Source organism: Dermacentor andersoni, chromosome 10, assembly GCF_023375885.2.
Source record: "Dermacentor andersoni chromosome 10, qqDerAnde1_hic_scaffold, whole genome shotgun sequence".
In the NCBI taxonomy this organism is placed as follows: Eukaryota; Metazoa; Arthropoda; class Arachnida; order Ixodida; family Ixodidae; genus Dermacentor; species Dermacentor andersoni.
In genome coordinates this window covers 133,397,079-133,418,829 of record NC_092823.1, presented here as the reverse complement: position 1 = coordinate 133,418,829, position 21,751 = coordinate 133,397,079, and the positions used below count along the sequence as shown (strand labels likewise).

General features: G+C 41.5%; 2 protein-coding genes across 2 annotated transcripts; one reads left to right on the top strand and one right to left on the bottom strand.

Annotated features, from left to right (window-relative positions):
- Positions 1-255: 255 nt before the first annotated feature.
- Positions 256-11,117, top strand: LOC126545117 (uncharacterized). Its single transcript, XM_050192843.3, has 6 exons — positions 256-480; positions 4,198-4,385; positions 5,951-6,018; positions 7,796-8,139; positions 9,408-9,465; positions 10,804-11,117. The coding sequence occupies exons 1-6, from the start codon at positions 437-439 to the stop codon at positions 10,870-10,872; spliced, it is 771 nt and encodes a 256-aa protein (XP_050048800.2). The 5' UTR covers positions 256-436; the 3' UTR covers positions 10,873-11,117.
- On the bottom strand, positions 11,055-21,631 carry LOC126545114 (uncharacterized). Its single transcript, XM_050192840.3, has 4 exons — positions 21,194-21,631; positions 19,104-19,154; positions 18,962-19,037; positions 11,055-11,264 (listed from the first exon to the last, which is right to left on the bottom strand). Exons 1-4 carry the CDS (start codon positions 21,380-21,382, stop codon positions 11,119-11,121), a joined length of 462 nt encoding a protein of 153 aa, XP_050048797.1. The 5' UTR covers positions 21,383-21,631; the 3' UTR covers positions 11,055-11,118.
- Between the last annotated feature and the right edge of the window lie 120 nt (positions 21,632-21,751).

Here is a 21,751-nt window from a genome sequence, read left to right as displayed (position 1 = left end):
CAAATAGCGCTGCGTCATCTATACCTGACTTATTTTGTTTTAATATTTTAGAGCAAAACTAAAAGCAAACGTTTAATATCTTCAATAAATCTAGGTTTATGAAGCCACCTTTATGCGAAATAAATTAATGATTTATTTTATAGCATACTAACGGTGTAGTACAATAAGACGACTAATCGTTAAAGTACGCAACTATTGCAGTAGAAACTCTGTATCGCGGCGCTGCGGACTCTTGCGCGCCTGTCGTCTGCTAATACTTTGGGAGACCGTGACCGCTGTACTGTTAAGTGTCAAACACATTAGTTAGTGAACTTTTGTAACCCGCTACGTTGTGTTCAGTCAATGCACTCCTGCAATGCACGCAATGCTCCTTATGTACGTAAGTTACAAACAGCCGTGGCCGCATCTCAGGTTACATAAGCGATGACCCGTTACCATGACTACTACAGGCGCTGCAGATCGTGGCGTAGCGGTATTGCGGTAAGTACAGCTGTGCCTGCCTCATTAAATCCAATGACGTATCAAAGTTTCTTCTGTAAAAAAAGACAGTTTCGTTACGGCGGTCTGTGCGGGCTATTATTTACCGCGGTGGAATGTAATATGCGCGATTAAAGTCAATAACCGTAGTAATTCTGTCAACTACCCATGCGAACACATCCAGTCGTCATGAATGACAAAGAAAAGCATGAACTAAGAATACTAAACGTAAATGCGCGAAGTATTATAAATAAAGCAGAACGCCTCGAATGCTTAACAATACTACCCAATCTCCATGTTATTGCCGTGACAGAAACGTGGCTGCACGAATACAATTCAGAGTGAAGAAATATTTCCTAGCTCATATAATGTGCTCCGCAGGGACAGGACAAACAGAGGGGGAGGTGTGGCATTACTCATAAAGAACACATTGCAATATGAACCCTTCCCCCTTATCTGTGATCACGAAAGCGTATGGCGCAAAAATAATTATGTTGACATATTAGTATAATCAGAGTCATGTAATTATAGACCTCTAGCAAGCCCTGTCGAATACCTCCAAAAGGTTGATGAACAGTGAAGTGCTCTAACGAACAATAGAAGCATAATTATACTTATAGAATAATTTACCCAGTGTAGATTAGGACATACGAGTTCCCGGGCTAATGGGAAAGTCTCACGCTGACTTGATGTTAGAGATTATGACGAAGTATAGTCTAATTCAAACCCACCCGGACTCAAGGGAACTGTAATTCGCTGTTGGATTTAATATTTTTGTCTGTAGGAACTTTTGATTATAGAATAGATATTCACAAGGGAATTTCGGACCATAATAGTGTACTTGCTACTATATTAATGTTAACGACGAGTACGTCTCAAAACAGAAGGTGGTAAACATTTACAATTTCAATGCAGCTACATGACACTTCAGTTATTGACTACTTGGAATCTGCCTTTGATATAATGCCACAAGATGATTGAGAACCTGTGTGGCAATATTTTGTTTTAACTGTGAGGCATTGTTTGCAGAAATTTGTACCACTGAAAAAGAAATGGTCTGGAAAAGAGAATCCATGGATTACTCGAGATATCGTCCATTTAAAACAATGTCTCCAACATGCTCGTAAAAACAAACCCATACCTGACCGCATATAGTTGCTACTCTCATTGCGCAAGTGCAAAAAAATAACTGAAGGAAGCCAAAACACATTTCCTTTCTACAACATTGGCATAGTATATGAGGAGCACTCCCCAAAAGTTTTGGAGGTATATCTCTGGCTCTAATTCAATAATTAACGGAGTACTAATAAACAGCTGCTTTATGCTGTGAACCGAAATCAATCGCTGAAGCATTTAATATAGTTTTTTTGTGTCTGTATTTAGTTCAAAACAAGACGAACCCTCAATGAAAGCATCAGGCAGGCAGCAATGTGATGGCATTGTCATATTGCGAGAAGGTGTAATTTCATTATGTTTAAAGCTGGATCCTAAGAAATCACCTGGTCCTGATAATATACCTAATGAGTTTTAGAGACGTTACTGTGAATGGGTTTCCTATTTTTTAGAGGATATATTCATAGCATCGTTACGTGACGGCACTCTACCGAGTGACTGGCTGTTAGCGAGAGTTGTGCCCGTTTTTAAATCTGGCGATAAATTGGACATTTCCAATTATCCTCCTATATCTATCACATGTTTTGCATGTAAAATATTACAGCAAATAATATCTACATATGTCGTAGAATACATTGAAAGTAATCAACTTTTTTATAGCAAGAAGCATGGCTTCTGTAGCTGTCTCTCGACAACAACACAACTTTTCGAAATTACTCATGCTTTTGATTCAGCCATAAACTCGAGATAACAAATTGATGTTATCACGATAGATCCATCCAAGGCATTCGACAGAGTATGTCATGTGAAACTTTTACACAAACTGCATGAGTTTGGTATTGATGAACAAATTATCAATTGGATCCAGGCTTATTTAATTGACAGAGAACAGTTCATAGCAATAGATGAAGAATGCTCTTAGACTTCATAAGTATCATCCGGGGTTCCACAAAGGTCTGCTCTGGGTCCTATATTGTTTTTATTATATATCAAGGATATTGCGAAGAACATACATCCTCTGGTCAAAGTGCGATTGTTTGCGGGTGATATTGTGTTATATTGTTGCACAAGAAGCCTGCAAGACCAGGTCCTGTTAAATGACTCTCTGAAAGTTGTATATGACTGATGTGTAAAATGGAACATGCAAATAAATTATGAAAAGTCCACTTCTATGATTGTGTCAAACGAGAAGATGCCATTTGTGTTCCCATACATAATTAACAACACAGAAATAAAACGTCCCAGTAAATTAAGATATTTAGGTATTATGATTTCTCATGAGATGAACTGGAGTGATCATGTACAAAATATATGTGGAACAGCCCAACGAAAACTCTAATTCCTATGGCGAAAGCTAAAGAATGCACCATCGGATGTGAAACTAAAAGCATGTAAATCAATAGTAAGGCCAACTCTGGAATATGGAAGTATAATTTGGGATCCAAAACAGAAATATCTCGTTGACAAACTTGAACATGTTCCGAAATTGGCAGTGAGGTTTGCATTTTCCTGTTACTGAAGAATGCAGTCAGTAACAGCACGTGCAGAGCTACCAACTTTGGCTGTTCGCAGAAAAATTGCTAGGCTTAAGTATCTTTATCAGCTCTATCACTATAGATTCAATTTGGATTTCAGCTTGTACTTGCAGCTGCCCGATGACGATCATCATGTACTAACCATCCCTTTGCAGTTATGTCCTACATACCAAGAGTTGACGTCTGTGAATATTTGTTTCTGCTTAAAACATTATAGAATAACCTTGACCGACGCATATTTGATAATGCTTGTTCACTAGAAACTTTTGAAAAAGAGTTCGAATTGTGCTGTATTGATTGAATGTACCCTCCCCACCCTGTAACAGCCCAGGAGGGCTAACAGTATTTGAAATAAATAAATAAATAAATAAATAAATAAATAAATCACATATTTTTAAACCAGTTTTCTGCTGTGCACAAGTACGTTTTAAGCAAAATATGAACGTCGCTATATAACAACAATGTGTGCATGTACTCCGCAGTATAAAATGATTAAAGTTCTTTTACTACACGGGCAGTAATATCAGCAAAGCAGTTGGTGCGGTGCTTCTACAAACAACAGAAAAAAATAATAAATAAAATACTCTAATATGTCGATGCAGAATTGCGAACTTATCTAAACTAGTCAGATTATGGTGAATTTCATTTTGCAGATATCCACTATTTGGTGTTAAGCTATGGTGGCTAGAAAATTGCAAAGGCAATTTGAATTTTATATATTGAATAACATCTGTTTGACAAGGTCGGCACACGGTATGCAGAAATAATTTATTTCTCCAGATATAGGAACGTTTGCCGTGTTTAATAAGTCCATTGTCTAGCTGTCTACAGTTAATTCAAACCATGCACGAAATTTCATCCAACATATAACGAAAATACCATCGCTATATCCAATATTCATTATGAGCATGTATTCGTTACATACTGATAGTGGCATGAAACATTCCAGATTTACTCAGTATAACTGATAATTAATTTGTTATATCCCTGTTCCTAATCGAGGTTCGACTGCTGCATCATGCATGTATAAATTTGTGCACGGCTAAAGGCTGCAATGACTGTTGTGTTGCAGGTGGTTGCGATTGGGGTGGCACGTACAAGCAGGCAGGTATATGTGGCAGCATCAGAATCAGCGACCCCTAGCCGCACAATGTGGTGGACGACAGACAGCTTCCTTGGCTGTCAAAGGCCGATGTTTCGAGCAGCGACTGGCAGCCCGGCACATGATGCTGCACTGGTTGGCAACCCAGCAAGCCAGTGGTATACTTCATTGCTATAGCTATAGCTGCTAATTGCCTTATCTCTTTCAACCGGAACGTCAAGTATATGTGGTACACTCCACAACTGACAGTTCAATATTAGGGTGCCGACCAAAAAAGGTGTCAGTGATTAATACGTTGACATTTCGGCTTCAATATATGTAAGCCCGGCCTTGTTCACAAAGCATGTGTCTTATGAGGCTTCCATTGTAGAAGCTGGAAAGTGTTCAACTTATAATTTGACACTTTTTTTATGTGCCATATCCTACCTATGATTTTCTTTCAATGTCAATTTATTACCTGACTAGACAAGATATCACACAATATATTTAAGATAAGCAATAAGCTATGCGACAAATCCCCAGATTATGAGACTATGTAGAATAATTTCATTATTTTAGCAGGTTTACCTTTGTGAAACTTAATGACAGCGCACATTTTGACTAGGTGTGAACGTATATATATATATATGCAGCAATGTGAAGTCATTCAGTATACCCACCTCCTTAGAGCATAAAGACTACAGCTAGCGTGAAAGTCGTGCCCACTATAATTAAAAGTCATTGTAACAAAGGCAGATTTAACACAAAAATACATTTGCTAGATCCAATATTCTTGTAAACCATACACATGTGGGAAACACTTTAGCTTTCCTTATATCAAGGTTTCACTGTACAACGTGTACTGTTTACCAAAGATGAACTGCATGGCCCATGAATGCTTGAGCACTTGCATAAACATTTGTTTCCTGTGGATGCATCCTGCATGGTGAGCTGTCCCAGCAGAGCCAATGTACACGGAAATGTTGACAAGCTAGATTGTCACTCATTTTTGGTTAACAGTGATTAATCTTTGCACTGGCTATGTAGCAACTACATTGCATATTAGTTTTCTACTATGTACATATATGCCAACAGCCACCCACAGTGAATAGCCAGTGATAACGGTATGTTTATTTATTTGGACAGAGAGCATTGTGCACTAAAGATTTATGGGTATAGTTACATTTTAAAATTGCTCAGCAGAGCAGATGCACATTGCACAGATGTGCATGTTTTCCCTTTCAGTAAATCTTCACCACAATACATATGCTGTATCATACTCAAGCAGCCCTGTACTGCGAGGCTCTTTATACAGTCAAAGCTTGTTTGCTAGTGTTATGTCAATAAGTGACAATACACATTACACAGTCTGGCATTTGTTAGTTTGTGCTGCTTTTCCCCATGGTCTGCAATTACAGACTAAAAGCTATACAATACACACCAGTCTGCTAATTTTTTTATTATTAGCAATAATGCAAATTTTGAATTCTGTGAAAGTATAAAACACAACATAAACTACAGAGTAAGCATTGTGTGTTCTACTTATGCACCACAAAACACAGTGTATGTTCTATGTATTCACAGTTTAACAAGGATGAAGAAATTACCCCTAGCCAGAGAACCAGCCTTTAAAAACTGAATTCACCATGTAATAGTGTCCATCTGCTCTTGTGGATTGTCAACACGCCAGATGTACAAAGTGAATTGCTTTCTGTAACACATGGCTCTTAATTCCTTTGCCCAGCTGCTGTGGACACAGGTAGACAACACACTCGGCCCAGCAAGCCTGTGAAGCTGGCTGCATGTAGAGAGGCAAGTCCTTGTAATGCTGCACATTCTTTTTAAGTGTCAATTCGCCTTCACATTATGTTCACCATACATGTGGAACACTCTTGGACGATTCTTTCGCTCAGCGGCCATGTGCAGTCTATCTTTTGCCATTTTGCACAACTGTAATGCCTCTTCAGTTTTCTCTTGTAAACATGGTATGTGCATGCTTCATAGTTATGAAACTTGATTAACACACTTTCCAACAATGCTGTATTTATATTGGTCTGATGCGCAGCTGTTGTTCTGTCTACAAGGGACTTACAGCCGCAAGAATAGGTCGAAATTATGCCACATAATACCAAATTAGAGGTAATTTCTTGCTTGCCTGTCCTACCCTCCAACAGGTTCACTTCCCTCTTCGCCAGGTACAGTGCCTCACAAATTCTTTGCAGAGCAGCAAAAGCTATCAGTTCTGTCAGCCCAGGACTTAAAGCCTCCTTTCACTAGGAGGACATTCTCACAGTCCAGCGACCTGTACAGCGCATGCATATATATATAATATATATATAGGTCATAGGATAGAACCACGCAGTAAATAAAATAAGTAGTGCCCCGCACTTGCCACTGTTGGTAATAAAATCACCTCCAGCACTTGTTGAATGGTTGCCGCAGTTCTAGAGTGGTCTACCGAAGGGGAGCCGAGCCGCTCATTAAAATATGATGAACAGGGGGAGGGAAGGCGCTGAACCCCCCCCCTCTACCCCCGCAACTTTAAGCACTGCATCAGCCCATAATCAGGAGGACTCCTCCATTCGGTCACTGCCCGCATGATGCTGACTGAATGAAAATTTTGCGTAAGGTTCAATGGTGCACAATTTGAGAGTCCCTTATCAAAACATGCAGCCAGTTTATGTCTTATTGACACTCCCATTCCTTGTTCATCAACCAACTGGCAGCTTTTGCCCTGATGGATTAACATGGATGTTAAAAATTCTAGAAGCTAGAGAACAAGTAAAGGACAGTGCAAAAAAGAGCAAAGAATGAAAAATGCTAGGTGTAATGTTAAGAAACAGGAAAGGAGAGGTGTAGATCAAAGAGCTAACGGGGATAGCCAATATTCTAGTGACCATTAAGAGAAGGAAATGGAGCCAAGCAGGCCATGTAATGCATAAAGGAGATCATTGATGGACCATTACAGTTACAGAATGGGTGCCAAGGGAAGGGAAGTGCAGTCAAGGGCGGCAGAAAATTAGGTGGAATGATGAAATTAGGAAATTTGCAGGCACAAGTTGGAATCAGTGCAAGAGAGGGGTAATTGGAGATCGCTGGGAAGGGCCTTTGTCCTGCAGCGGACAAAAAAAATAGGCTGATGATGATGATGGTCCTGGTGACATCACAGGCACCACTCAGTTGATGTCACGACGTTCAAAGGAGGGACTGAAAAAGCTGGTAGAGGAATGCAGAACTGTTTTCCAAATTTGTGGCCTCCCCGTGGCATGTAGCACTGTCATGTTCACTAAAGATGATTGTCACATCATCCTGTACGTGGTACAAGTGTTTATTTAAGATCTGTTTAAAATGTCAGAAGTGCTTTAGCGCTCCTTTAAAAATCCTGACTGATGATCAGTCCACGTATCTACTGGCTTGCCCAGGTTCATGAGCGAAGGCCTGTTGCTATTGCAATGCATTAACTGTAGCAGCTATAACTTGCTTGTGCCTTCCTCTGTACCCTATCTTTGCGCTGTGAACATGAGCAGATGAGGTGGTGTGTTTCCTTCACATATGCATTCGGACACACTGGAAATTGGAACTTGCACAGGTCCGTGAGCAAAGGCATGGAAAGCAGGCCAGTATCACTTCTTCAGCTATAGCTGCCAAGCTGTCGAACCTGCTCAGCCACTGCCATCCTATGGGAGTGGCACCAACGCAAGAAGGCCAATCAAGTGTCGCACCCCTGGCAGAGTCACGCTTGGCACAGATGCCGTGGTGCTACCAAGGTCCCCTGCGACGTGCAGAGCCAACTAGCCCAGAGACAATGCAAGATGATCAACTGGACCTCGAAGAAAAAGACCACAGTGGCACTTTGGAAAGGGGCACTCCATACCTGGACTTCCTGGCACGGCTTACTGAACACCTCGTTAACCAATCGGACCTCTCCGATGAGTAAGTGTGTGCGCATATGCAGCTGCATCCACAGCAGAAAGGACACAGTGCGAGATGGCCCCCAGTGAGAATTGTGTATACACATGCTCAAATCAATCAATCAATCAATCAATCAATCAATCAATCAATCAATCAATCAATCAATCAATCAATCAATCAATCAATCAATCAATCAATCAATCAATCAATCAATCAATCAATCAATCAATCAATCAAATTGCTTTTCCTTTTGAAATGAAAAGCATGGGGCAGCCACTAAAAGCTCACTTGACAAACACTTTGACAAGGTCAATGTCCCTATATTGGCAGCAATGGTGCATCAAGGAATCACTACACCTACACATACAAGGTTACTGACCACTTCAGCAAAAAAAAAAAAAAAAAGGACAGGCCCATAGGGAACATGTTCCATGCACAATGAAACACAGGCAATAAGATCAAACAATATAGAAGAATACGAAGGAACTGCAGGAGCTAAAACACTTAAACAATACTATCATCACCACAAAGAGTCAATAACACGACCAGATGAGAAAAAGATATGTTTTCCATGGCAGGTGGCTGAGGTCAATACAGATAATGGCACATAGACGAAAAAGAAAAGATGGGCACCGAATTGTTGTACATTATTTTATCTCTGGTTGAATTGGCAGGCTGGTTGCTCTAATCACTGAATTTTAGTCACGGGCCTCTGAGGGATCCATCTCAAACATTGGTTGCCTAAGCATATGAATGCAGCAGACCAGCAGTTGATTGCCATGTTTTCACTGCAGCACATCTCATCCATAGAGTGCCGTTTCTGCCGCTCATACATGCGTGCACACTTAGCAAAGCTGAAATGAGAGAAATCTTCAGTATTGGCAAAGACTGTTGCACGTGCTTCTGCTTGATACAGTTGAACCTCGTTATAATAAAGTTGCATCCGACATGATACTTCTTTCATTATATCCAATATTTGTTATAAGCATATACTTGCTACATGCCAATATAGGTGAGAAACATTTTAGATTTACTTTGTTATATCAGTGTTCATTATATAGAGATTAGACGTGTACATTTTGCAGATGCCAGATAAGAGAAAATGTTTTCATAGGTAGTCAACAAATTTAAAGGATGCAGCTCATGCTTTGGCAGCTGAACATGGCAACTGTTAGCCTTTACCAATTTCACGCAGTGTAATAGGAAATTCTGTAAGCATCATCACTTGAGTGCTGTCAAAGCCTTTTTTTCTCCCATTACTTTTACACAGTGCATGGTTTTCTACGCAGAGTCCTCCATGGTGTCTGTGAAAGGTACATTACCAGTGAAGCTGCTCAACTTGACCAGGTGAGCTACTTGACCAGCTATATGCAGTGAACACGGCATGTGAAGCAGATACCTAAAGCTATTATTAGGCTATGCAGGAGTCTGTTGTAGATGGGCTTTGGACAAGTCTTAATTGTCTAGTGTTCCGTAATGTGCACCATAATGTCAATACAGCTTTCTTTACTGCACTTCATAACCATTCCAAGGCAGTCACTTTGGCCACGAATCAAGCACTCACATGCTCAGTTCCAAAACACCATAGTAAAAGAGCCACCACAGTAAGTAGAAAGTTAAGCTTGTATATATGCACTGGCGGACCCAAACTTCAACAGTGAGCTACTAGTTATATTTCACTTAGGCTAAATTGGTCATAGACGAGTACTATTGAAACAATCTTTTCAAAGCTGCAGGGCTGGTAATTTTCTTACTAGCAGCCTTTAAATAGCACCTAAGCAGATGATGCTTGCACATGTTGGTTAGTGGATATGACGTAAATCCCAGCACGCCTCAAAGATTTCTCAGCACGCAACGAACACCAACCACCTTATCTTGGGGGGCATGCTGAAGAGTGGCGCCAATCCTAAAAGTCTCGGTCATATGCAACTTACGACAAGCGGCAACGGCGGAATTTTTTCAATTTCAGTATAAAAAACATTTACTCTTATCTTTTCATAAAGCAACTTTGGCAAAACTGCACAGCTAGTAATTGTCTAATTTTCTCATTATAAATTGAGACCTAGGCAGACGACACAGGCACCTAGTGGTTAGCGAACATAATGTGAATCCCAGACCACAGCCTCCAAGATTATCAACAGGCCACAGCTATGTGCAACTTGATCTCAAAGGTCATGGCAACAAGCCACATTGGTTCTTAATGTTCAGAGTTCCACGTTATTTCGAGCAACCGGGAATAGAATTTCTTTCTTCAGCTTCACTATTAAAAACGTTTGTTTTCGATAGCTTTTCATGACACATCCGCTCATATTTCAAACAAAATTTTGCACAGAGGCTGCTTATATCTACACTATTTGAAGCTAGACATTTTATGCAGTCCAGAACTTTGTTTCAGTTGGTCTTTAAGAACTTTGCACACCTTATATAAGCTTCTGAAGTATGAAAACGGCCAACCCAAATGGTAGTTCGTGCACACGAGTGAATTTGTTTTTACAGCAAATCAGACAGAGCTTGGTGCTGTTGCAGAGAGTATGGCAGAGGTAGTTCCTGGCATGCTTCTTGTGCTGTGCAGTACATATGCACTGATCTGCCAAAACCTGCATAGCTTGAATCTAGAAGCACAAACTTGTATGCTTCCACTAACATCCGTCACCCCTGTACAAGATATGGTGTTCCTCTGTGCAGGAGATCCTATGGAACCTGGTGTGGGAGCTGTTTCCAGAGTTGTATCAGTGGAAACACCCACTGTCCTGAAATGTCAAGAGCAAAGCCATAGATCAGCGAAAGGTTCAGCAGCACTGCAGGGGCTTGGTTGTCCAGAATGATACATTTATTCCTTGTGGAGCTGCAAAGTTCTGGCAATTCCCATCACAAAGTTGGGAATGTTGTGCTGCCAGAAGGCAGCACAAGGCTTGGCGGCAGTGCGGGGGCTTGGATTATGAAGAGCAATATGTTTATTTTCGGAGACTAGTGACAAAGTTCTCATTTTACGCTGTCAAGTCATGACTGTTGCACTGCCAGGCCTTTGAGTTTGCGGTAGAGGCACTGCTTCCACTCTTCTTCGGGCACATCCTTGGCCCAGGGAGGCACGTGAGAGCTGGGCAGTTCAAACCCTGCCATAGCTGCCTGGATCGCTTGAATTTGTGCTGCACAGTGAGCCACATCAAAAAATAAAATGTCAGTTCTCAGCGGAAAGCTGCCATGCTTAACAAAGAGATGCCTAAAGCTTGGAAAGCCAGAAGAAACACAGACAGGTGGCAATGCTGCCTCGGAGTTCCCTCACTTAGCGTGACATCACCGATTTTGACAGCGTTTCCTCAGGTTCAGCTAGCTTAACTTTTTGGCGGTGGAAATGGACTACATTGTATTCTAAAAAAGCCAAACACGCAATCAAAGCCTTTGAGTTAAAGGAAAGCTAAATCAAACCAGCAGCAGAGAACAAAGTGTACATTCAGAACTCTGTTTTTGTTAATTCCACGGCAGTAGGTTGATTATTAAAGGAGAAAACGAAGGTCAAAGTTTCATTTCTTGAATTTCATGCCGATACACCAGTACGAGCGCGACATCATCATCATCATCATCATTTATTATTCCCTTAAGGGCCCCATTTGGGGTATTACATAAGGGGGAGGCAAAACAATAATACAAACATCGAATGAATAGTCATGTACAAAGCAAAAAAAAAGGCAACAACTGAAAAGACACTAAAAAGTACAGGTTTTTGCATAATTAGCTCAATGCATGATGGATCTCAATGCATTTTGTCATATTTTGGCATGGTGAATGTTCTTGAAACTTGCTGAGTTCAGTCTCTGCATTTTCTTTTTACAATACAATGTGGTTATGTGGTTCACCTTCACTGATTAAAAATTAACTAGGCTCAAATCGACGCGATCGAATTTCACAGCATCAGCTGGTATGCGAGACTTCAAGCTGGTAGTGTCGCAGTCTTTCTTGTTGCGTCTTTTCTGGCTTACCAAGCCTCTTCTCACAGTGGGCTCTATGGTATTAGTGGAAGGGCAATTCACTAATACAGCTCAAATAGTCTTTCTTAATTTAGTATCCCTTTAATTAAGTACATAATTTTTTAAACTTAAATATTCTTTTAATCTTAAGTGTAAGACAGATATTGAAACATCAGGCAATATATGCGAATGTAACACCGAAATTTCGAGGGAAAATATTAGGGATTATTAATCACCTTGAGCAAAAATGTAGATACACAAATAATGACAAAAAAAAAAGAAATATGTCAGGTACTACTGGCAATTAGAACGTAATTATAAATGAGAACCAGTGAAGGGTAGTAAAAAAACAAAAACTATGACGTGTTAAGGAGTGAACTATGTGTCTTTTAGAAATACATGTAAAGTCAGAGCAAGCTTCATGTTATCGCCAAGGTGTTCTAAGTTGTAAATTCTGCAATTTTGGAACCCATATTTAGCATTTCTTTTGCACAGCAGGAGGCAGTGTCGAAAAGTGTATTTGTCAGTGCAAGTTCATTTACAAGGCAACTGTTAGTGACCCTTTCAGAACTGCAAAAAAAATGACAAGAGATGACCAAATTTTTCTGAAACTTCCCAGAAATGCACTGTGTGCCTAGGCAGCCATGTTTCCTGTGCAAGCATTAAAGGAGCCCATAATAACAAGAAAAACTGCACACACTGCCACCGACAATGAAAAGCATGATGGTAAATAGCACAAAGAAAATGGGACGCAAGAATGAAGAAGGGACACACACAAAGTGCTGCAAGTGTGTACCTTTTCCGATCTTGTGTGCCATTTTCACCACACTACTTACCATCATGCATTTTTAAAATCAACTGGCCCAACTTTATTATGATGACGATGATTTATTGAGCCTACTTGAGTTACTCAGGTATGCTATACATGCGCTTTTTTAGCATTTTTGCATACATCTATTTAATCTTCTTTTTCTTCCTCAAAACTTATCTACCTACCTTGTACCGCTACCTGTCTGTAACAGATCTGGTCGTGTCAATCTCCTCGCTGCCTTTTTTTCACCAATACACTAAATGTTACTTGCTTATCTCAACTGCTGACTGGTTGAAGCTTCTGTCCACTTTGAATCCAAGCGCTTCTAGAAGGTGTACGCTACCTATGGGTCTCATGGGGTGAATCCCATCACATTCTGTTAGCATGTGCCAAGTGGTCTACAGATTTTTGCTGCAGCATACACATGCCTCATCTTCCTGCGAATATTTTCTCTGGTATGTTTTTGTCTTTAGGCAACCAGCTCGAGCCTGAAGTAACAAGTAACTTCTCTTCGTGCTATCATACAGATTTTCTCCTCTAATTTCTTTCTTCTCATTCCTGTAAATTTCCATGGTCATTCTTGTTTCCATTCTTTGTCTCTGTTTTTCTCACTTTCTTTTTTGATGACTCCTAGTTGTCTATTTACACTTCCAATTGCCCTGTACTTGGTTGCGAACTTTCTTGACCTCTTCCTCCATTGTGTGTCCACACTCTTCAGGTACGAATACTTGTGCACTTTGACCACCCATTTATTTTAACCCATGTTTCCGAGTCTTTCTTTAAAACTAATTTTGCTCTGCACTTCTCTGACTTCAAGCGAGGCCCAACCTATGTCACCCTGCGCTGCCTCATCTGTGGTTTTGCCATGGGATCCCAAAGCCAACCGGTCTACAAATTTTTGGCTCACTTCCAACCCCAACAAGATATACAATTTTAAGCACAGAATGGCATTTTCAGACGTCAGCACTGGCACCTTCATTCCTTTCCAGATTCCATGCACCACCTGATATTTATTGTGGCCCCAAAGTGCTCTATGTTTCATCATTGCTGCATTCCGCTTAACCATGCGAAACTTAGGTCAACCCACACGTACACTTGCCAGCGCGTGCTCACTCCTGGCTGCTCCTGGTTAGATGCCTTGGCAGACTTATTGATAACGCTTCAAAATCTGCAAGTTGGATGTGGCTACTATCCAACGGTCAAGCTGGTGAAGGACAAAGATGGTCTGCACCATGTAGCATGGTCAGACTGGGGCATATGAGCACCACGTTACCTGTCCATGACAATTATTCTTCCTGTTAACTGCTATAAGGTCCTCTTCATCGCACAGATCCAGTACTAGAGAATCATTGTAATCAGTATATTCATCTAAATCTAAATCCTCCATGTGTGCATTTACATCTCCTACTACTATCACCCAGCCCAATTCTTTGAACTGATTAATATCGCTTCTAATGCAATCTATCAATTCTTTATTTTTATGTCTGCTATCACTACCTGTCCATAGACAAGCTACTCCAAGCCATGTCTATTTGCCTTCCCATGTGCCGCTAATCCATAAATGCTCTTTACATGTCTCTTTTACCCTTTGCCACTTCATAACTTGTCCAATTAGCATGCATACACCTCCGCCTTTCCTTGGTCCAGTCATTCTGTTCCCCCCCTCTCATGCAAAATTGTCAATAACAGGCGGCTGCTTCGAATCCCGCAGATGCGTTTCAGTCAAGGTGTACATGCTAATAGCTTCCATCATTCAGTTGAGTTTGAATTTTCAGCCGTTTTCTCTGCCTGCAACCAACCTGCATGTTTATGTAAAAAATTTTAGTTTCTATTCTTATCTTTTCTGTGTCTTTTCTTAACTCTTTGTGGTCCAATTATGCCCCTGGCTGGTGTGTCGCTACAATCAAAATTTGATCTTCCTGCCCGGTTGCCTGGGGCAACCTAAAGAAGCTACTGCCTGCACTGCGAATCGACGTCCAACTGGTGTTGCTACACTATCGATAAAATGTATCCTGTCACACACACAAGCGCCTTCACGGCCTGCTTGATGCACTTCTCATTCATTGTCTTAGCTAGTGTCCAAATTTCCCTGTTTACTGCAAGCACCGCCTTTTATGATGAGGAGGATTTATTGGCATCCACATTGAAACGGGCTGGTGACAGTCACCTAGTCTGCTTGATTTATTCAGGTATGCAATACATGTTTTTAATTACAGCTATTTTTATGCATCTCCATAATCTTATTTTTATTCTTCAAGATTCTCTATCTACCTAGTACCACTACCTATGCTGATGATGATTTATTGGCATCCCCTTTGAAATGGTGAAGGGACAATGACAATGGATAGATGGATGTTATGAGCGTCCCCTTTGGAACGGGGTGGTGGGTTGTGCCACCAAGCTCTTGCTATTATACTGCCTAATGGCCTACCTAGGTTAAACAATTAAAAAAAAACCACAACAACAATCAACTCCCACAACCAAATTTTCTGATCCCATATTGCGAACTGTCCTTTTGTAAGTCTCCGTTTTTTGTCATTTCCCGACTTCCACCAATCCTCCAATCGCCTCCTACTAATCCCTATTGCAGACATGTTTAGTTTTCGACTGCTCTCGCTGAACCTAAGGGCTTCAAGGAGGCCAGTGGTGCCTAAATCGACCGCTGGGTAGACGTCTTCACATTCTAATAAAACATGCTCCATAGTTTCCCTAGCTTTACCGCAGCAACCACATGCTTCTTCTTCCTTCTTATACCTCGCTTTATAGGTGCGTGTTCTAAGGCATCCCGATCTCGCTCCAAAAAGTAATGAGCTTCCCTTTGAGTTATCATAAATTGTTTCTTTCCTGATTTTGTTTTTTCCTCTTAAGTACTAGTTACTCATGGCAGGTTTCTTTTCCATTGCCGCCACCTATGAGATTATTTCAGCCTCTCCGACTTTCTGCTTGACGTTCTTCGTCACTGTGTTGCCCACCCTACAGGCTGCATACTTGCTGGCAAGTTTCCTAGCTCTCTTCCTCCACTGTGAATCAGTGTTTTTCCTGTACAGATACCTCAACACTCTCCCAGCCCATTTACTTTCTTTCATATTCCTCAGTCATTCTTACTGAATTTTACTGCGAGCTTCCTTCACTTCAAAACTAGTCCAGCGCATATCACCCTGCACAGCTTGATTTGTAGTTTTCCAGTGAACGCCCAAAGTGAGGCGACCCACTGACCTTTGGTTCCCATCGAGTCCTGATTGTACCCCTGATTTAAAGCAAACAACCGCATTTCCATAAGTAAGTCCTGGAACCATTACACCTTTCCACATAACTTGGAGCACCTCGTACCTATTGTATCCCCCATAGCGCTCTGTGCTTCATTGTGGCTGATTTTCTCTTCCCCTTCTTGTTTTTTCCTGTGTTTCCATATATCTATTGCCTTCGTTTATCCATATACCAAGGTATTTATATTCTGTTACCCAAGGTATTTCCTGGCCCTGTATCGCCACTGTCTGTTCACTGTTTTCATTGAATACCATAACACATGATTTTCTAACACTAAATTTCAAACCTAAATTGTTGCCTTCCTGTCCACAGATATTAGCCAGACGTTGCAAATCACTTTGCTCGTTAGCTAGCAACACAATGTCGTCCGCATAAAATAAACCTGGAAGCTGCTGCTCTACTACTGAACCCGCCTGTTTGATCGAGAGATTAAAGACGATATTACTTCCTTCTAGCACCCTCTCCATCCTCACCATGTACATCATAAACAGCAGCGGGGATAAAGGGCACCCCTGCCTCAGTCCCTTGTTGATATGAACTTTCTCCTCGCTCCTCATCCCTTCCCATTCAACGCAAACGGTATTTTCTAGGTAAATCTCTCTCAAAAGCTGTAGACAATCGTCGCCTAAGCCTTCGCCTTCCAGAATACATGTATTCCACAAAATGTTGCGGTATACGTTGTCATAGGCTGCTGTAATGTCTAAAAAGGCCACATACAACGGTCTGCTTTCTACTTTTGACATTTCAATACACTGAGTAAGAACAAATAAGTTATCATTTAAACACCTACCTATTCTGAAGTTCTCGCAAAATGCCATTATTCTCTGCCCATGCTTGAAGCTTTAATTTGATTGCCTGCATTGCTAGCTTGTATATTACCGATGTAATGGTCAACGGTCTATACGAGTGAATTCTATCTTTCTCCCCCTTACCTTTATAAATTAAATTCATTCTACTTTGTCGCCAACTGTCTGGTATTCGTCTATCTTCTATAGTTTCTTCCACTGCTTTCACCAGAGCTTCCTTACTTTTTGGTCCTAGTTCATTAATCAGCCTAACGGGAACCTCGTCTAGCCCTGTGGCTGAGCGCTTAGGAATTTTCTCTTCGGCTTTCTTCCAGATTAGATTTGTCAGCACTAGCTCCTTTTCCCCCTGGTCTGTTTCATGCTCTTTTTTTCTTCAAATACAACCTCGTCATTGCCTTGGAAAGATTCGGATGTAATTTATTGCCGCTTCTCCTTCCAGTCTGTTTTCATCTTCGTCTAGAACATGTTGTTGTATTGTTGTTGACTTCCTGCCTAATAATTTTATGTGGTTCCAAAATATTCTAGGTGTGGCCTTCTTTTTCTCACATATTTCTGACAACCAACGTTCACTTTCACCTTTTAATTTTGCTTGCACCAGTATTTGAACCATAGACTTTTTCTCCCGGTATATTTCCCATTTACTGGTTACTTCATCCCGTGGCAACTGCGCCTTCTTTGCCTGCCTGTGCTCTCGAGATGCTTTCTGTCGTTCGGCGATCGCTTCTCGTATCTCCTTGTTCCACCAGCTTTTCGGTTTCTTTTTTCCTTTCCAACGAACATGTTGTTTCTCTTTCCGTATTTCTGTCGTTATTACACTTAGATATTCACTGTATTCCCACTCTTTATTTGGCCATTTGCCAAGTTCTTCCTCGACTCTAGTGACTATATTTGTTATTTGTTCAGCGTTCAAATTTGGACTGGCCATTTTTCACTCCTTGCTCTCTGTCCCAACTACATATCCCATGTTCAAAATGATGCGTTTATGGTCACTCCCTATGCTGCTATATCCTTCCTCATCAATAACCATTTCTCTCAACTCATTGTTATTTCCTTTTGTCATCAGACAGTAATCAATGGTTGATTGCCAGTTTCCCACTTCCCATGTGATCTGCCCTTCACACTTAGGCCCTGTATTCATGATAACAAGGTTATGTTGCTCACAAAGGTCTAGCATTGACTTCCCATTGCTGTCAGTATAGCCATCTAAATCCTGTATGTGGGCATTCATGTCACCTAATAGGATAATTTCAGCACCATTCCAGAAACCCTTAATATCAGTGCTTATGCATTCCACTAACTCTTTATTCTTCTCTGTGCAATTATTTCCGGTCCACAAGTACGTAACGCCCAGCCAAGTTTTTTCCCCACTCATTGTACCTGATAACTTTTAGCAAAAACCGATACGCACAGGATCCAAATCTTCAAAATGTCGCAAAGCAACTCTCACCACTGTTTCAAAAGCAATCAATGCCGCGGAGACCCAAGGTATGACACGCTCTCGCACGCGCTCAACCACTCGGCCACGCTCACACTTTCCTACCAAAACACGCACAGTAAAACCACTAACAGCTATTAGTCTTGCCATTTCCAAGCTACCATTTAAAGGCTAGAAACACTCAACGCACACGAAAAAACAAAGAAAAACAAAGAGCAAACCACTCAATTACTATTTAAAGAAAAAAAAAAATCACCAAGTCAAAAACAGCATCAAGCTCAAAGCATGCACAAAAAGTTATGATTTTGACGCCACCACGGAGCCCCGAAAAGCACGTCCACTTGCCACAAAATCTCGCGTGCGTCTCTCACAAGGCAATGACAAGGCAATGACAAGGGCTGCCATCTAGTGTCAAAAACTATTACTACAAGGAGGCTGACTGATATTCTTATTATTGGTTCACACAGCTAGGGATTTACTTCTGATGTTGACTATGCTCATCTGCGGTATTCATCATGTTGACCATACTCATCTGAACTCTTAATTATTCCACACTCACCTTGTCCTAAAGGCTCCACAGGCCGCGGTTCGGCAGGCCGCAGCATCTCCTCTGTAGGTCGCCACTCGCTGGGGGCCTGCCACAATACAACACATGCCTTCAGCAAGAGCAGCCATTGGAACGATCACTGCATCAAGCTTACCTCGGGTAGAGCCATAAACCCTGGAGAACTCTCGCATTCATCAGGTTCCTCCTACAAAGCACAAACATAACATCCCCACATGCCGTCAGTAAAGTCTGTGCACCCAAACGCTTTTGCAACGTCCCCACGAGAAAACAGTGCAGGAAACATGAACATAAGGAAAGCATATATTTACATGAAAAGTATATAAAGGCTAACCTGTTCTGCACTGAGGCCATCTGTTTCAATAAAAAGAAACAATCAAATAAAGACTACGACTTGTGTGCTTTTAGGTACGTGGAGCCCCTAATAATTCAAGCACACAATTATTTCTTATAACGGTGTCACCAATTGTGAGCGTCCTAGCTTTTACTCTACGTCCATGTTGCCCTGCATCATTCCTTTCCCAACGATGAGCCCATGAGCCCAAGCTGGCACTTTAGTCGGTTAAGGTGCTCTAGGGTCAAGGGATTCTGTTGTTTCAATAAACCATTTTTCTCATTTGCTAGTACCCTTCTGCACAATCCACATTTGCACAACAAATGGCGACACCAGCCATCATTCAAATGAAGATGAAGTGCTGGGATTTGTCTCTTATGGTTTAAGCATATGAGAGCCCCATCTACATGCATATATCATAATCCAAGCAAGCTGTGCATGTACATGCCGTTTGCTACAATGACTATGTCACAATTAGCTTGGCAGACTGCTCCGCAGGAGAGCTAGCTGTACAATTATGAAAAGGGTCTGTAGATCAGTCTTGTGATGAGTTTCACAAAACTGATATTACTGCAAAGAGTGCCAGCAGTGGTAGTCCTTAGTGAACTGATGGGCAACTATGGTTGGAAGCATATGCATCAAGCATGCAACAAACTGAATTAGCACACAGGCATATGTTATGCAATGACATCAGCAAACAGACACTATTGAGAAACACAAGTTGGCGCACAGGCATACGTTATGCGATGACATCAGCAAACAGTTACACACTGTTGAGAAACGCAAGTTACCCGCTGTGGTTGCTTAGTGGCTTTTGTGTTGCGGTGCTAAGCACGAGGTTGTGGGATCAAATCCCGGCCATGGAGGCCCCATTTAGATGGGGACGAAATGCAAAAGCACCTGTGTACTTAGATTTAGGTGCAAGTTAAAGAACCCCAGGTGGTCGAAATTAATCCGGAGTCCTCCATTACGGCATGCCTCATAATCAGATCGTGGTCTTGGCACATAAAACACCATCATTTAAATTTTTTTTAAGTTCGACACAAGGAGTTACAAACACCACGTTAATAAAGACCAACATGGTCGGCTAGCCCAAGTCGTGCGCACTGACCGATGTGTAGCGGAACTAGCAATGAAAGAAAGTATGGATACATGATAAGCGCCTGTGTTGTGTTCTTCCTTCAGTCCTCGTCTTTTGTGCTGTGCAAACATATCGATATGGAATACATGTTATTACAAGTTGGGGATAAATACTATTTCTGGATGGCACTGGGCTTATCGGTATTTTGCTGGCTGTCATCACGAAAATCTAAATTAGAACCTCAAGTTCCATTACAAATTTTAGTAATTTAACTGGTTGAAATATTTATTAGGAATCAATATACTGGGGGGGAAAAAGATGACCCCGTTGGGTCAATAAGCAAATAATTCTGCTCTGTTAGTTTTGCGTTCTGCTAGTCTGACGAAAATGTAACAAAACATACTGAACGCGCTCACGCGCACTACCGCGCAGTTTGCAATGCACGCGAGTTCACAGCGGAAACGACGATAAATTAAGGAAGAGCGACGAAATTGCACGACATTTAGTAGGTACTGCAGCATGCTTTTAGGTAGTGTGAAGTGGGACCTCTTAACTTTTGTTGGCTACAATTGATGCTGCAAAGAGGCAAACAAAATAAGTTTTACACGGTAACGAGCAAAGGACTATTCTCACTGAAACCATTGAAGTGAAACCAGCAAACCAGCTCGACAGGTCTTTTAGAGACGCACTCTTGCGCTGCTCATTTCCATGATACATTTATAGTCCCACATATTCGCGTCACCGCAAGGTACAGAAGTAGTAGCGTACTTTCAGGACGCTGCCACCGAAAGAAACTGGCGAATGTGTATACCGTGTCGCTCGCCTGGTCCGGGTCTTGAGGGAGCAGCTGGTAGCCGCCTCCGTCGACGCTGTCTCCGTCGCCAAATTCCGAATCCGAATCGGACGAGCCCTGCTGGTTCATGTGATAAGCGGGCACGGTGAGCCCGCCGTCGTCACCCGAGTTGTCCGGCTCTGGCAAGTCGTTGTTCGGGAGCACCATTGCCTGCGCGTCGGCGGCGCCGGTTTCGCTTCAGCTGTTGATCGCCGCTTAGCTTCCGGAATTTTGTAAAGGTGCCACGAGCACGTCGCCGCAGCACACTAGCGCGAATTGCTAATATTGCTACTACATTGATATGCGTCCCTACGTTATTTAAATACGAATGACAATACACACATCATTACACATGGCCAACGAAGCTACAGCGTAGTACAACGCCTCGCGTTGTACCATAGAGCAGCCATAGAGTTAGTAGTAGGCGTCCTCGTCCGAGAAGCATACTAAACTATTTTATGCATAACGCAAGCAAATTTAGTACTGAATTTTTCTTAATGTTCTTTTTTTTTGCAGGTAATGCTACTTTACGTTTAT

Coding starts and splice junctions, on each gene's coding strand:
- LOC126545117 (XM_050192843.3), top strand. CDS start 437: ATGACTACTACAGGCGCTGCAGATCGTGGCGTAGCGGTATTGCG. Junction 4,386..5,950: donor GGCAACCCAGCAAGCCAGTG/GTATACTTCATT, acceptor TCCTTTGCCCAG/CTGCTGTGGACACAGGTAGA. Junction 8,140..9,407: donor CAATCGGACCTCTCCGATGA/GTAAGTGTGTGC, acceptor TTTTCTACGCAG/AGTCCTCCATGGTGTCTGTG.
- LOC126545114 (XM_050192840.3), bottom strand. CDS start 21,382: ATGGTGCTCCCGAACAACGACTTGCCAGAGCCGGACAACTCGGGTGAC. Junction 19,155..21,193: donor CGGACCAGGCGAGCGACACG/GTATACACATTC, acceptor TGTGCTTTGTAG/GAGGAACCTGATGAATGCGA. Junction 19,038..19,103: donor GGTTTATGGCTCTACCCGAG/GTAAGCTTGATG, acceptor GTATTGTGGCAG/GCCCCCAGCGAGTGGCGACC.